Here is a 16,517-nt window from a genome sequence, read left to right on the forward strand (position 1 = left end):
GTGAAGACTTAGCTCAGTTACAATAACACAAAACAACATTTTGGGCCCAGACTATCACGGTCTGTACAGAACATTGAAAACAAACAAGTGTAAGCTGCCAGTGTTTTAAAATGTCTTCCATTTCCCTGGTGAACATGAAGTCATGAAGCATTTCCACAACCTGAACAATGGATTGCTTTTCTGAAGCCATTGCATGTCAGAGATTTCAAAATTGATTTCTGAAATAAATAGGACAGCGAGTGGCCTTTTATCCTCATGGATTAATAGCTTTCTGGTAGACATGTTTGGGTATAACAGGCATTCAGATGATTAATTAGAAGTGTCTGTTTTCATTCGTTTACTGAAGAACTTCCCAGTGTGTGATTGCTTGATATTGTACAACTAGAGTATAATTCAGGCTATGGTCTTGAGTAGAACAATCTTTTACTCTGTCTTCGAATTTCATCCAATCCACACACACCCTCCCTCCCTTACATTCTTGTGCAGTCAGCCTTTATCTGAGGCACACAGGCAGCACACAGTGTGTTTTTACTGTACTGTGCAGAGCAGTCCTTTTCTTAAAGGCAGAGAGGGCAGGAACAAGCCGTCTACACAGTTTTTACAGCCACTCTAAATCATTGGACACTGTCTGCAAAGCCCATTCATTGGTACCCTGGTACCCTCATGTGTACCACACATGTGGAGCCTACTGAGAGGAAAGACACTACTTTAGGGTGGAGACACGTCATTGTGCTGAAGATTGCTGCTGATTGAGAGTGGTGATGTGTAGTTTACTTGAGTGCTGTCCAACTGGATGGAGCATAACTTTCTTGTTCTTGCTTAAAAGACACAGATTTACAGATCTTTGAAAGACTTGTTATAGCTTCCTCTGCCTTCAGTCTGTCTTTTTGTTCTGAAAGCTCTTTTGCAGAAGGTGGATTAATTCGTACTTTGACATATAAGTGAGTGTCGGGACCTTGTTTGTTGTCAGAATGATGAGCGTCACTCTTCAGTTCTTTTCTATCATTCTTCTTTTGCCAAGAACATCTGGTCTAGAGAGTGTGGATGGTTTATCAGTTAACTCAGCCAGCAGGAGCAGCCACAGTGGTCAGTTGAGCTCCCCTCAGTGCACCTACACCTTCATCTTGCCAGAGAACATGGAGGAGCGGGGTGGGTGCTGGCCTTCAGGGAATGATGATGAATATGAGGGGAACAGTGTTCAGCGAGATGCTCCGCTGGTGAAACAAAGCCTTTCTTACCAGAGGATACAACACTTGGAGGTGGCAATTGACAATTACACACAGTGGCTGCAGCAGGTAGGTAATGTACTATAGCTGCATGTACTATAGTTTATACGGGCAGGATAGAAAAAAAAACAATGTCAAGGCAAAGTTATTAGAGGTACTATGTAGCATGTCATCACTGTATCATCTTGTTTTTTTCCAGTTTTATACAATTTGAACAATTACAATAGAAGTGATCCAAAATAATTTTGAATAAAATTTATTTACATTGACATCATTCAAATTTAAGACCCTTTACATTTTTCTGTGAAGTTACCATTTCAAAGATATGAGGATTGACAAGTTCTTGATGAAGGTTTACTTGGTAAACCTGTGTGAAATTCATGTAAAGGACTCCCTTTGGTTCCTTATGCCTGCCCAGTGCAGATTTGAGTTTGTGACCTACACTGCTAATAAACAACTGATTTTACTCAGAAGCCGCATTGATTACAGCACAATTGGGCATGCAACTAATGAGAATGCACCATTACTGATGTGACAGCAATGGAGTGAATTTCTGGAGGAATTTATTGGATGTATTTCATTCCCTGTCTCTCCATTAGCCCTTCCTTTTTCTGCTCTCTGCAATGTTCCCACATTATTGTTGGCAAGCTGTTGCAAGTCCTTTTCTGTATGCTTTCTAGTTCAATATTGAAATGTTCATTGCCATATCCATTCCCCCTTTCTCTCTACCCCCTTCTTTCAGCTCTGACTAAAATATATCCACAGCCCCCTATCAGAGCTGGCACACAGCTGAGGGCAAAAAGAGCACGCTATTCTTTTTCCCATTCAGTAATTGCAGCACTGCTCTCTACGAAGTTCCCCTAAATAGAGCCACATAACTCATACAGAGTTAATACACTGGCAGTGGTATGTACAGAGTACACTTTTATCATGAAGTGGGTTTTAACCTTGCAGCACACATAAATAAGAGTTGGACATATTTGGCTTGCTTTTACTTTCCTGAGCCATCATTTTGGTGTCTGTTTAGTCTCTCTTTCTCTAGCATCCACTTTGAAGTCCTTCCATCCATCATCACTTCATTTTTCTGTTTTTTTTTGTTTGTTTTTTTGGGGGGGAGGGTGCATTGCTTTATAAATACTAATGATCCAGTGTTTTTGAAAGTAAGTTAAAAATAGTTCAGAAAAATAAAAGTGCATTTGTGGTGTGACAACTTTTGCAAAACACACACACACACACTTCACTTCTAAGCCGCTTCTCCTTCTGGGCCACAGGGGGAGTGCAGAACATACAGCACTGTGCAAAAGTCAGAGCCCATGCTTTATTTAATTTCCAGTCAAAATAGTTATTATGTACAAGTTATTCATTGTTCAGCATCAGGAAACAAGAAAAGTAGAAATTGTGGGAAGTTTCTTTAACAGAAAGTTACACAGAAGCCTCAAAAACTAAATAACTTTCCTTTATTACAACTCCCATTCTATTCTGAAGACTTACTTTCAGTTTTTCAAAGAAATCAGCAGAGATGTTTTCTGCTTTTTATAATATGTAGTCCCAACACATTCATGATGTTCAGGTCTGGGAATACCAGCAGCTTCTTTATTTAATTCTTTGTTTCTTCTTTTCTTCAGTTTCCTTTTTATAGTAACTGCTTCTTGACAGCTGCACATCCTTTCAGACCAATAGCGTCTTACAGTCAATGGATAAGCAGACCCATCCATCTAAGAAGAGATGTTCTTAATATCTTTTTAATATATATATATATATATATATGTATGTATATTTAATATTTTTAATTTGGACCAAAAGTGTTACAGGATGGCAGCCCTCTTTTCTCTTCTTTTCCTTTTTCTTTTCTTTTCTTTTTATTTAAATTTTGACCTAGGCTAATTACTATACCGTTCAACCCTCTAAAGAGGTGTGACAAAGGGCTGCTGTTTGCCACAGCCTTAAGTAGAGGAGTCCACATGTGGGCCAGGTTGAGTCTAATCAGCCCGAGAACTTCTAAGAATTGGAGTTTGCTAAACTTGTGGCGTCTTGCCGCTGTTGCCCTCTGCTGGCGGACAGCGGCGCAGGCTGGGCCCTTACAAGAAGTAGCTCATGTCTCCTTTTTGCCTTCTTCTATTCTCCTAGGCAGTCATGGGCTGGAAGTTAGGGAACCGGCCCTGTAACCAGAAAGTCACCGCTTTGATCCTCAGAGCCGACAGCACATGACTGAGGTGTCCTTGAGCAAGGCACCTAACCCTCAACGGCTCCCTTGGGCGCTGCCCACCGCTCACTAGCGTGTATGTGGTGCTTCACTTCACAGATGGGTTAAATGCGGAGGTGAATTTTCCCTGTTGTGGGACTAATAAGGGTCATTTAATTTAAGGTATTTTAAGACAGTAACCATTAAGTCCCCTGAGCCATCAAAGAGCTCCTCTGGGGAACGGTGTGTTGATTTTTTCAGATCTGAAGCAAGATTGGAGCTTGATTTTGTCCTCTCTCTCAAAAGAAGAAAGTCTTAGGCTCTGTTTATCTGATGGTGAGTTTTGGTGGTCTACCAGGTCTTACATGGATGTTAGGAGTCCCACTTTCATTGTATCTTTAAATATTTGTTTTAATACAGTTTTGGAAACTGTTTTTTCCTGTTTTCCACTGAGCGAAACAAGTCCTCCTGGCCCCAGTGCTTTACTTATCAACACTACAAGTCATTTCTTTGTGTTTGTTTATCCCCTACATCTGCATCTACTTGGCCAAAAGAGCTGTGTGAACATGAGTCCCAGCTAGACCACACCTCAGCATCTCAGCAGCACTTTATCTGCACTGAGTGAAGGGAATTTCCCTCAGATTACACTGTGTGGAAAAGCTAGGCTGGTCAGTTTCAGGTTCAGAGGGACGAGAGGTGCCTGCCAGTTGTGTGTGTTTGCCTGTGATCCAAGAGGGACTGCTGGACATCGTAGGCTTCAGGCCAAATATACACACCCAGAGGACAGTCAAAGAGGAAACAGATCAAATATCATGCTCTTTCTTTTTCACTGTCTGTCTCTCTTTCTATCTCTCCCTCCCTCACACACACACACACTAACACACACACACACACATACACACACACACACTGGTGTAAAGTATAGCACAAAAAAATGATCAATTCTGATACTTTTGTGTGTAACGCTGTTGTGCACATCAGTACCTGGCATTGAGAGACTCTGAGTAAAGAGTAAAAATACATCTGAGTGAATATGCTGAGCAGGCAGATTGTATTAGATCTGCTTGCTGTTAGTGGTGCAAACATTCCTGACCTTCTATTGTTTTTGATTTGCACATATTTGTCTCAGTTGCTGCACTTTGCACTTTTTCACAGTTGATTTCATGTGTATTTCAGTGTCTTCCTCTGCCTCTGTCACTGCTGTGAATGAGTGCAGACAGAACACTGCTCATATCTAGAGTCTTTACTGACCAAACACTTTCAGTCCCTTAATGTCTTTCTCAAGGAAAATCATGTTAATTTAATCTTTCAGTGCTCCAAGAATAATCAAAAATTTAGTGGAACATCTGCAAGAGCATTTGGATGATGTGAAAATATTGCACAGTGGTGTCATAGAACATTCAGGCACATTCAGTTGACTGAAAGGAATTAATGGAGTAGTTCTGTAGATTCATATTCAATCCTGTGAAAGGGATGTTAGTGCTTGTTCCTATTTACACCAGCATAGCACTGTCATTATGTATGCTTTACAGGCTGATAGTAACTTTTTAATCTTCTTTATTATGATATACTAACAAAGAACACAGTCCTTATATGGTTGTAAGAAAGTTTATGAACCCTCTGGAATTTTCAGTAGTTTTTAAATAAATACCTTTTAAAATCTGATCTGCTCTTTTCTAAGTCAATAATAACCATATTGAATGTTAAATGGAGGTGAAATCAAGTCATTGATGAATGTGTATGCATTTGTAATTGGAGTCAGCCAGTTACATTTTGATACATTTTGTTTGGCCATGATTGATTATCTGCTCTACAGAACACAATTTTCTCAGGTGCAACATAGTCTGATTTCAGAGGAATTTCATAATTCATAAAACTGGAATAGTTTCCAAAAAAAATTCTGACCTTGAAGTTTTGGACCTCCATCTGTAGATTCAACACTACTTCATTCCTGTCCTCTTGCATCATTCAAAGATCCATGCAATAGCTGTAGAATCCTCAAATAAGTGACAATGAGCCCTAGTGCTGTTTTGCTTTTGTTGTATAGTTATTCAGCCTAATTATTTAAGGATTAATGGTATAAGGATTTGTGGATCTGTAGTGGATCTTCTTTAAATCTTTCAGTGCTCCATAGATACTCAAGCAGTTTAGTGGAACATCTGGGAGAGCATTTGTATAATGTAAAAATATTACACTATATAAAAGGTGCCTTAGAACATTCAGGCATATTCTGTAGACTGAAGAGAAGTAGTAAGAAGTAATAGAGTAAAGATATGTAGACCCATGTCATGTGAAAGATGCATTAATGCTTGTTCTTATTTACCACACAAACATAACACTGTAATTAAATATGCTTTATAGGCTCATGGTGACTTATGATATTTTAAAATAGACAATTTAAATTCATCTTGATGTTTAAGAATGATTTGGTTCTGTAATACATTATAACCTCAAAACGGGGATAGAGATTGAAGTGAAATGGTGTGTGTGTGTGTGTGTGTGTGTGTGTGTGTGTGCGCACAGATTGAGGGCTATATAAAGGATGGTTTAAAGGAAGAAATTGCTCGACTGCAATATATTGCTGTACCCAACCACACAGTGGCCCTGTTGGATCTGAGCAGCAGTCTGCTCTTCCAGACTGCCCATTACTCAAAACGACTGGCTGACATGGAAACACAGGTAAGATTGGGTTCAAAAGTTATTGGCCAGGCCACATTGTAGAAAACACATTTTTATTTCTCTAATAAAGATAGAATTAATCATAAAATAGCATTAATATTTCTTGCATGTGTAAAGCTAATTCCCAACAACATGTATCACAAAAGCAAATCTTGAAAGTGGTCTCATAAACCCGTCATGAGTTTTTTTTTCTGTGACTGTACTGCAGGTTATAAATCAAACCTCCAGACTGGAGATTCAGTTGCTAGAAAACTCTCTGTCTACCATTAAGCTGGAGACACAACTCCTTCGTCAAACCAGTGAGATCAACAGACTCTACAATACTAGCAAGTAAAGTCTTACTATTGACTGGTACAGACATAATACAGACAATACGTCACCTACACTGAAAAAAGTGATGCAGTAAATTTATTTGATTCAATACTATACACCATTTCCTCACTGATAGAATCTATTGCATAAAAGCAATTTTGTCTTTCAGGTACTTTGTGCATCATTTGTATATTTCTACATTTTAGAATAACAGTTAAATGAGAAGTGCCTCTCAGGCTTCAGAAAAATCACCTCCAGATCTACTGTATGCAGGGCTCTGGAGCAGCGGATGCAGGACATGGAGGCGCGTCACCATGCAGAGCTGAGCTGGGTAGCAGATGAGCAGGCTAAACTGGAAAAACTCATCACCACTCAAACCTCCATCATCCAGAGTCTAGAGTTCAGTCTAGAAGAGACTAACTCCAACAGCAGCACCCTCTACAGCCAGCAGATACAGCTACAGGACAAAGTCAGCAACCTGCTCGAACTCTGCTCAGCAGATAAAGGTATGCAGAGAGTGCAGAGAATATACATCCACATAGAGCACAAGCATGGGCAATATGTCAATATGTTATTGTTATTGTGATGTGGTTTCTGGGTCATATCGTCATCATAATACTGACCAAATGCATGTCTCCTTAAGTAAATTTAGACCAATTAAAGAGAAACTAAATGTAAACAATCATTATATACCAATTATATGAATTGCATAGTAGCAAGCAGCTAATTGCATGTCAAAGTCAAACTATTATGTTATTATCTATCTATTATATTTATATAAATTATTGTTTGACTTTACCTCCTGTTTCTATTTTTTTGATGGCCTTTTTGAGTATTGCAAACCTGGTATTTACACTGTTGCAAGTGGGGTAATTGTTATCTTTTATGTCAGTATTTTGTTTTTGTTTGATTGTGCATAACCCTGGGTAGTTTTAGGGGTACAGATAAACTCCCTGCAGATACATTATATATGGGCAGCCCTTCTAATTATTGAATTCAGATGTTTCAGCCACACTTATTAATTGCTAACAGGTGTATAAAATCAAGTACATAACCATACAATCTCCACAGACAAATACTGGCAATAGAATGAGTCCCCGTAAATGGCCAAGGCCCACTGGCAGGCCCAAATTTGTTATTAAAAATTTCAATAACCTAAGAATAGCTGAATGATTTTGCATTAAAGTCCCTGCATTTACGAAATAATAAGCGTTAGAATGTAATACGCCTGGAATTTAAAGGGGGCACTGCTATAGAATCCCACTATTGCCTCATGTCAGATTGTTAAATTTCTGCCCTGCTAGATCTGCCCTGGTCAAATGTGAGACATATTTTTGTAAGGTCACTGACTGCTCAGTCACAAAGTGGTAGACCATGCAAACTCTCTGAGTGGGGCACCCAAATGCTGAAGAGCGCACAATATAAAAATGACCTTTTTTCTGTTGCATCACTCACTACGTAGATTCAAAGTCGAAGCAACATCAGCACTAGATCTGTGAGTTGGGAGCTTCACAAAATAGGTTCCGTAGTCAAGCAGCTGCACACAAGCCTAAGCTCACTATGTGCAATGCCAAGCATCAGCTGGAGTGGTGTAAAGTATGCCATCACCCGACTCTGGAGCAGTGGAAACACGTTCTTTAGAGTGATGAATCACACTTCTCTATCTGGAAGTCTTATGGATGAATTTGGTGGAGTTTGGAGGAATAATGATCTGGGGCTGTTTTTCAGGAGGGTTGTGCTAGGCCCCTTAATTCCAGTGAAGGGTAGAGTTAATGCTACAGCATGCAAAAACATTTTAGACAATTATTTGCTTCCAACTTTGTAGCAACAGTTTAGGGATGGCCCTTTCTTGTTTCATCATGAACATTCCATTGTTCATAAAGCATGGTCCATAAAGACATGATTTGATAGCTTTGCTGTGGAGAAACTCCAGTGGCTTGCATAGATTACTGACCTCAACCTCACTGCTCACTTTTGTAATGAATTGGAACATCAGTTGTGCGCCAAATGCTCTTTTGACTGCAGCATGAATCCCCACAGACAAACTCCAAAATTCTGTGGAAAGAGTGGAGGCTATTATAGCAACAAAAGGTTTGGCTCACTCCATATTAATGCCCAAGGTTTTGGAATGTGATGTCCAACAAACTTATTGGTATGATGGTCATGCATCCACATACTTTTAACTATATAGTGCATCTGCTATTTGATATTGGAAATGTTGTAGGGTGTAAATAACCTTTGCTGCTTCCAAGTTTCTTGGAAGCGCATTTCCATTAAGGGCTTTTGGAAATGTATTTCCTGTATCCCTTTCCAAATTCAATAGACTGTTCTGCATCATATTGAACACTTTTGTTATTTAAGGCAGATCACAAAGCACAAACAGAATGACAGATAAATACTTTGTTGCCAAAAAAGTATTTAGAGGTCCCTGTTGCTTTAATTTATGGTGTAACGACTAGAACCAGTGCTTTATGGAGGTATGCAGAGGTTATTTTTCAGAGAATGGACAGCTATTATTCTAGGTCACTGATAAACTGGGGCAATACACTGACATCTTACTGGTTATACAATCTGTCAGGGACATGTTATTTATTTCTTTGTTTTTGCATATCTTTTCCCCTGTTATTGTAAGTGCAGCAAGCACAAGTCCATGGAAGCGGGTAGATGAGCAGAGGAGCTTTCATGACTGTGCTGAGCTCTTTCAGGCTGGTTTTAACAGGAGCGGAATCTATGCCATCCACATCACCTTGCAGGACACCAAGAAGGTCAGCTGTCCGTCATAAGCTGAAGATATGAATATCAATATAGATGGCAGTATTTCAACATTTCTGTCTCATAATGTGGGATAAATTTCCTTCCCTGCATGTATCATGTTAAGAAATTTGCTATATATAGCTAGTAAAGTGCCAAACGTACACAGGCCAGTACACAAGCTCCACCTGTGGGGTTTAGGCCATGTACATTTACATCTATATGTCTATATCTGCTTATCTACCTATGCCCTTCATTCTATGGCTATGGCATTTATGCTATGGCATAAATGGATTAATTTATTTGCAGTAAATATCAGCACAATCTTTCAGATGCTTTTTAGTACTATGTTAGTATTAGCTGGCCCAGTGATGAAACAGTGATGACTGAAAATACTCTTGGCTGAACTCTGTGGGTAACAGCTGGGCAGTGTGCTACTGTACTCTTCCAGCACTCACACTGCTCTCTCTCTAGCTCATTTGCACTGACCAGGTCAGCATGGCTGTCTGGTGCTGGCCGTTATTGGATCTGACCCGGTCAATGCGGAGTGTGATGTTTCTGACAGAGTAAAGCAGAATGTAAGATTCAATGGGCATTGTGTGAGGCTCTAAAATATTGAAGAACACTTTAATTTTCCATCCTGATAAAACAATTTTATATACTTTTAGATGCATAATTGGTTTGGATACATTATTTTTGCAGTTTACTTTTCTGTTTCATTAAAAAAGAATGGGTTATTCTCCACCCTGTCATTATACATATCAGATGTAGAGATCTGTATGACATGCTTTAACTGCATCTTCTTCAGGTCTATTGCAATATGGAGACAGCAGGTGGGGGCTGGACCGTCATACAGCTCAGAAAAGATGGAACACTAGATTTCAACAGGACATGGAAAGAATACAAGATGGTAAAAAAAAGTTTATTAAATAAAATTGTTTTAATCCTTTATACTCTTTTTTAAATGATGATCTTTGTTATAATCAATCATGTGCATTGAAGTGAAAATTGTTAAGTGTATCACTGATCAAATGATAGAATAATTAACAGAATTAATTTTGATCTGATATATTTAACCTCTCAACCCCCAGGCTTACTATTCTATTATTAAACTTAAGCTTTATTACATAGTAACTACTATGAATTACTACTATGAAAATGCACTACAGTTCAAAAGGTTTAAATCTTATAAGCTTGATACCAAACCAAACAAAATTATCGACCTTAGACTTGATCACCACTTATTCAAACATTCGGCATTCTGTATATTAAGTTTGAAAGTCATGCAATTGCATGTGACTGACATAATGCAATAAAAATGGTGATGGAAAATCATAACAGAAATAAATTAAATTTTATTTTATTCCCTTTTTTAGGCTTAACAGCACTGCTACACAATCTCTGACCGATGTCTAGCAGTAGTTAAGAAGTGAACTTCAGTAATACTTACTGCTAAAACTTATGATATGTTTGATAAGGCTGTTATATGAATTGAATGTCTGTGCATGTATTTGTTTTGTTTCAGGGCTTTGGGTCTCTGTCTGGTGAGCACTGGTTGGGAAATGAGTTTGTGTTCCAGTTGACCAGCCAGCAGCAGTACACTCTGAGAGTGGAGCTGACAGACTGGGAGGGGCAGCAGGTCTTTTCACAATACAACAGCTTCCACCTTGCCAGTGAGAAACAAAACTATAGGTAAAATCATGATGTACTGAATTTACCTAATTCAAACATATACATCATGTACATCAACACGACTGCTGCGAAAAGTAAGTAAACTGAAGAACAAAACAATGTTACATATTTTATTAATATGGAAATGATGTAAGCAAGTGCTTCAAGTAAATCCAATGGAATACTTTTTCAGTACAGTACAAAGTACTTTTGTAATGCCATACAGAGCAGTGACATGTGGCAGCAGCCCAAGTGTTAGCATTAGCACTGTGATCCATGTTGCAGAGTTTAAGTAAAGCTGGACAGAGTGGGATTAGTTGAGACAGTTTTTGCTCTCTGACATATATCCCAGGAAGACTACAGGATAACCCAACTAGCAGCAAATGAAAGCTTAACATCTTTTCTGAAAAACAGACACTGTCATTAAAAAGTTCCTGGACTTATGACAAAATTCATATTGCGCAATTTTGTGTTCCAACCAGCCCAACGTGTTACACAGTGTTAAAAAGCTGCAATTTAAAGAATGAAGCAACTAATGAAGATAATCAAAAATGTTTTTTGAATATTGTTAGGAATAAGTCCTTTTAACCATATGTTTAGTGTGTATGCAGTATGTAATATTATTAACTTAAATATTATATAACTGATTGGTACTTTAACTGACAACAATGAACATGTTTTTCAATATGTCTGTTTTTCAATATGTCTGTTTTTCAATATGTTGCACTTTCGTGAGAGTCACCCTAATGACCTTAAAGTATATGCTGTGCCAATCAACCTCACTCTCTCCCCTGCGTACTGTATATGGAGCAGCCAATGCACCTTTATCGTACTTCAGCTGAAAGCCCAAACGCATATTAAACAAAAGCACAATTAATATATATTTTCATCTTATAAGTAGGCTAATTGGGTTGTATGACATACATTCTAAAGGTTGTGCAGAATGACCCAGACTGGTCCCTCATTCTGGCCACTGAGAGCTGTGTATGTGCAATAAAGTGACCTACACTGCTTTATTCCTGAGTGACACTATCACAGCTTCACCACCTGCTCCTCATACCAAACCAAATTCCCAATAACAAACACACTCACATTCACATGCCTCATTGTGTCCTCATACTAATGGAGACATTGAAACAAACAGGTTTTAACAAGCAACACTGTGATAAATAAAGTTGTCAACTAAAATACTGGAATAATGATTGATTTGGAAATTATGAATTATTTCAGAAATCTGAACACATTTAGAGACTCCTTTTCAAGAAGCTGTACAAAGCTGCACAAGTTAAATTACCAAAAGCCTCCATTTAAAGTCCAGGCTCTCTTTATTCCATCACTTTTTTAAATGATAATTCATAGCAAATTTGCTGTGAACCGAATCAGTTCATGCTGTATTCCAAAAAAATGCATTCAGTTCATTTTGACTGAACACAATGTGTGTTTAAAATATCTAAAATAGCATCTAAAAAAGCACTTGTTCTATGACCTAGCAAATGGTACTGTTCGTCTGTCAGCAAATTGCAAAATACCTGGTTGGTATAAAAGTTTCAGTATCGGTGCTACCCTAATTTGAAATGACAGGCCTCTTTTTTTAAAACCCACTTACACAGTTTTCAAGAAGATTCTGAAATTCACCAATGTTATTTGGGATTTGTTCTTAGGTAAGAACAGAATCTAAGCACACTGAAGAGCACAAAGGTGTGAACTGTTCCATGGTTTAAGAACACATCATGAATCTGACATTTCTCAAGGCCCTTTCTCAAGAACCATTTTAAGACAAAACTTAGGAGGATATTGGTGAATGAGGCCCAGTGTTAGATATTATGGATTACCGTCTGAATAAACATAATCTTTGTCAGCATTATCACATAATTTGCCAGATATAATTTCCTGCTTATGATGGAATGTTGTTATGGAGATAAATGGGGAGATAAAGCAGTCATCTTCAGGGTGCAGATAAACAAAACACAGATAAGATAATCGCACAACAGGGAAACTCTCAGTGTTACAGCAGCAAAGGGACAGCAAGGCACTCAACGAAAAGAGAAAACAGTACAGCCTTGCCCCTTAACAATAGCACCTGGCAGAAACGGCTAAATTAATTCTAGATGGTTAATATAAAATGCATGTATATTTTTTTCTGTTTCTCAGGTTGTTTCTGAAGCATCACAGTGGAACTGCGGGCAGGCAGAGCAGTTTGGTAATAAATGGAGCTGATTTCAGTACCAAAGACATGGACAATGACAACTGCGTCTGCAAATGTGCCCTCATGCTTACTGGGGGTAAGTAGTGCCTGATCGGTTTCACATAGCAGCACAAGTTAATTCACATTGCTGTAAAATCTCGCTAAGACTTAATGGGGCCCAATAACATCTAGGATGATAGCCAACATGTAACAGCCAGGCTCTAGCTTTCCACACTTGTGTTGTTCTGCATTATCAATAGTGCAGCTAATGCAAAGACCCAAGCCAGAGTCACTCTCATACACAGCTGTGTCTGATATATGATTCGATAGTTAATTAAACATAGAGAACAGGCGTGTTTATGGTTCTTTTTCTGTTAAAAGATGTATGACAATTTAAAGACATATTCTAGCAATCAAATTTACACCATATCCCTTTTACTGCAAATGTAATTGATCAGCCAAGACATTTTCAGTGTTTGAAGTGTGCTTCTTTAGTGTTCCACTGGAGCTACAAGACTAATAAGTAAGCTTATAGTTTCACCTAAATCAACAAGAGATCTCAAATAGATTTGCTTATGCATTTTTTTTACATTTTTTGATTGTTATGTATAAAAATAGAAAAAGTATCAAAAACCACTTAAGCAAGTCTGTGTGAGATTACCTCACAAACTCATGTGGTTTGATGGTAATGTTTGGTGATTTAGACGTGTAGCTTGCACAGTACTAATTGATGGGATGTGAGCTTCAATTGCTTGTTAACTACATTAGCTTTGTAACTCCAGTTGAAAAATGAAGCAAACACTGCGCACAAGCTTTATTTGGGATATTGCAGTATTTTTAGCTGAAGCATCACTGTAAGATTCTCTAGAATGGCCACTAGCACAGTAACCTGTATCTCACCTGTGTGCTGAATGTGAGTGGCTGGGGGCATCATCCCTATGTTCCCAGGGTTCTATTTTTCCTGGGCCATTTATTTTCTTATTGAAATTTCTAGGAAACAGCTTTATGTTTGAAGGGCCCTATGGTACCCAGGCCCTGTGTTCCCTCCTTGTAATTTTGGAAATAATCCAATATTCCCAGGGTCCTGTGTTTCCTCATTAATATTTTCATGGGAATGTTCCCATGTCATATTTCCTCAACATCAAAAAACAGTAACATCCATAAGTCTGGTATATTTACAAATAAACACATTCTGAAATGCTCTGTAAATCATAGATTTATACATTTGGTATATATTCTTTTAATAAAGCACACGCTGACTGAGCATTTCACTGAACAAAAATGATAGTAGGCTGCATTTAAATAACTTTAACTTTTAATTTTAAGTGAACTTCGCAATATAAATAACATTGCTGAACATTAACAAAGTTGGAATGTATGCTAACAGTGGGATCTTTGAGCACATTCTCAATAAAAATATCTACTCTCCATTTTAATACTGTATTTGTATATCATCTCAAGGTTCTTACTTTATTCTGTGGGTCACACAGTTAGCCACAAAAAACAGTAAGGGCACCACACTCCAACCACACAAAGCGATTATTCAAAATTTTCATGCATTCTACACTGATTTGTCTCCATTCAGTAAAGCAGATTTGTTTAAGATCTTGTCTGTTGATTGTCATCAATCATGGGAGAGAGCAGGCATGAGTTTCATGTATGTGTGGTCTGTTTTCATAAAGGCTGGTGGTTTGATGCTTGTGGCCCATCAAATCTTAATGGCATGTATTATCCCTATGGGAAGAACACTGGCAAATTCAACGGCATTAAGTGGCACTATTTCAAAGGATCCAGCTACTCTCTTCGTGCCACAGTCATGATGATCCGACTTGCAGACTTCTGAATACAGTCCAGTCACAGATCAGCCGATGGACATTTTCACTGTCATTACTTTCACAAGGAGCTCATGGTTTGGAATATATGCATTATTGTAAATGACAATTTTTTTAATGAGCTGTGAAATGAATAGGCTGTATGGAAAATGATGATGATTTGCTACATAAGAAACAATAATCTTTGTGTGATGCTATTACTTTGCTAACCGCATTTTAAAGAAGCTAACATTTTAATGTGTGCTGTGAAGAATTTAAAAAGAAAAATAATATGGCATTTTTTTCCTCACTGTCTGGCAGAAGCTAATTAGATTTCCTTCAAGTTGCATCATTATATTAACATGCTACCTGTGAGAGCTCAGCTTCTCTGCAACCTGTTGTTGTACATTTTAAGACTTGTACTAGTCAGGCAGCTCTGCTGGGCACAACACAATGTACTTTAAATGCTTTACTATTTAGAAATGTATTTTCCTCAAGGTTCTGCCCATGGGGTCATTTTCACTCTTACCACTCCCTGAGATGCCACCTTTTTAATTTCAAAATGCTTTAATTTTAAATGATGCTCTGCAATTTGTTGTGTACACAAGAGTGATGCATTATATCTGAAAACATCTACACACAGCAGTTTAATAGAGACTTAATTTTTTTGGAGGAGTAAGCACAGGCCTCGTGAAATTAAATGGTAAGACTGAGCTAGGAATAAAAGGACCTTTAGGTGGCTTTTAAGCAGTACTTATTAATAATGGCTCCACAGACTGAGTAAAAGAATGGTTTTGATGTGTGTTCATGTGCCAAGTGTTCTGAACTGTTAATATCACAGTATTTTTTTATTTGAATATGCTACTGAGAGTGTTAAGGTATTGAGTCTACTGTGTTTTTCTGTGATTTCTCTACTGATCATTAAAAGATGAGTGACACAGACTTTTTCAAACATTATGCATAATTCAATCATAGACATGTATCGAAAATCATTCAAAGTGTTTTGATGTGAAATAGTTAACTGTAGAGCAACTCACAGATTCATATTTCTTTTTGAAAGTAATGATAGGAACCAGGGCTTAAAATGCACACAATGCAAGTGTAGTCATTTTATTAATTATCCAAAACAACCATTGAATCTACATGCGTCTAAACTTACATGCACTGATGATAGGATTAAAATAGTGATGAATCTGGAAAAAAAATCTTTGTTGACTGGTTTTGCTTTATCATTCTCTGCATGCACATCCCCCACACACTCCCCCAGATTGTTAAAAATACATTTTAGGTGAAAACCTTAATCCTTGTCTGAGAATTATTGTAAAACAATGTCTCAGACATCGGGCAGAGTGTTAGGAACCACATCCTTTAACAACTCTCTGCGAGGGAGTCTTTAATGCATTAAACTCTTTAGACATCTGGTTCCTGGTTCACCACCACTGTGAACAGTTCTGACTCAGTAAGTACCTCTAGAACAGAACATTTCACATCAAATCATTCTGAATGACCGCTTACATCTTAACCATTAATTATGCAGAAATTATTGAAAAATAGGTGGAATTGCTTCTGCTAAGCACTTCAGCCGTGGCGCAATGTAGTATGTTTGTTGTTGATTACTGTGTGTGCAGTGTTATTTGAAACTACTCTAAAAAATGTATTTCATTTTTTTTTTTTTCAGTTTTATTTCAGCATTTAGGATT

At 37.9% G+C, this 16,517-nt stretch overlaps 1 protein-coding gene across 1 annotated transcript; it reads left to right on the forward strand.

The window, feature by feature from the left end:
• Window positions 1-609: 609 nt before the first annotated feature.
• LOC108428930 (angiopoietin-1-like) lies at window positions 610-15,027 on the forward strand. Its single transcript, XM_017700314.2, has 9 exons — window positions 610-1,295; window positions 5,932-6,087; window positions 6,296-6,417; window positions 6,673-6,905; window positions 9,037-9,164; window positions 9,959-10,060; window positions 10,676-10,842; window positions 12,973-13,103; window positions 14,689-15,027. The coding sequence occupies exons 1-9, from the start codon at window positions 972-974 to the stop codon at window positions 14,847-14,849; spliced, it is 1,524 nt and encodes a 507-aa protein (XP_017555803.1). The 5' UTR covers window positions 610-971; the 3' UTR covers window positions 14,850-15,027.
• The last annotated feature ends 1,490 nt before the right edge of the window (window positions 15,028-16,517 follow it).

The sequence above is a fragment of the Pygocentrus nattereri genome, chromosome 3 (genome assembly GCF_015220715.1).
Source record: "Pygocentrus nattereri isolate fPygNat1 chromosome 3, fPygNat1.pri, whole genome shotgun sequence".
NCBI lineage: Eukaryota > Metazoa > Chordata > Actinopteri > Characiformes > Serrasalmidae > Pygocentrus > Pygocentrus nattereri.

What these genes read in the sequence shown, in the direction of transcription:
- LOC108428930 (XM_017700314.2), top strand. Translation starts at nt 972, where the DNA reads ATGATGAGCGTCACTCTTCAGTTCTTTTCTATCATTCTTCTTTTGCCA. An exon ending in TGGCTGACATGGAAACACAG is followed by an intron (nt 6,088 to 6,295) that starts GTAAGATTGGGT and finishes ACTGTACTGCAG; the next exon opens with GTTATAAATCAAACCTCCAG. An exon ending in CCTTGCAGGACACCAAGAAG is followed by an intron (nt 9,165 to 9,958) that starts GTCAGCTGTCCG and finishes CATCTTCTTCAG; the next exon opens with GTCTATTGCAATATGGAGAC.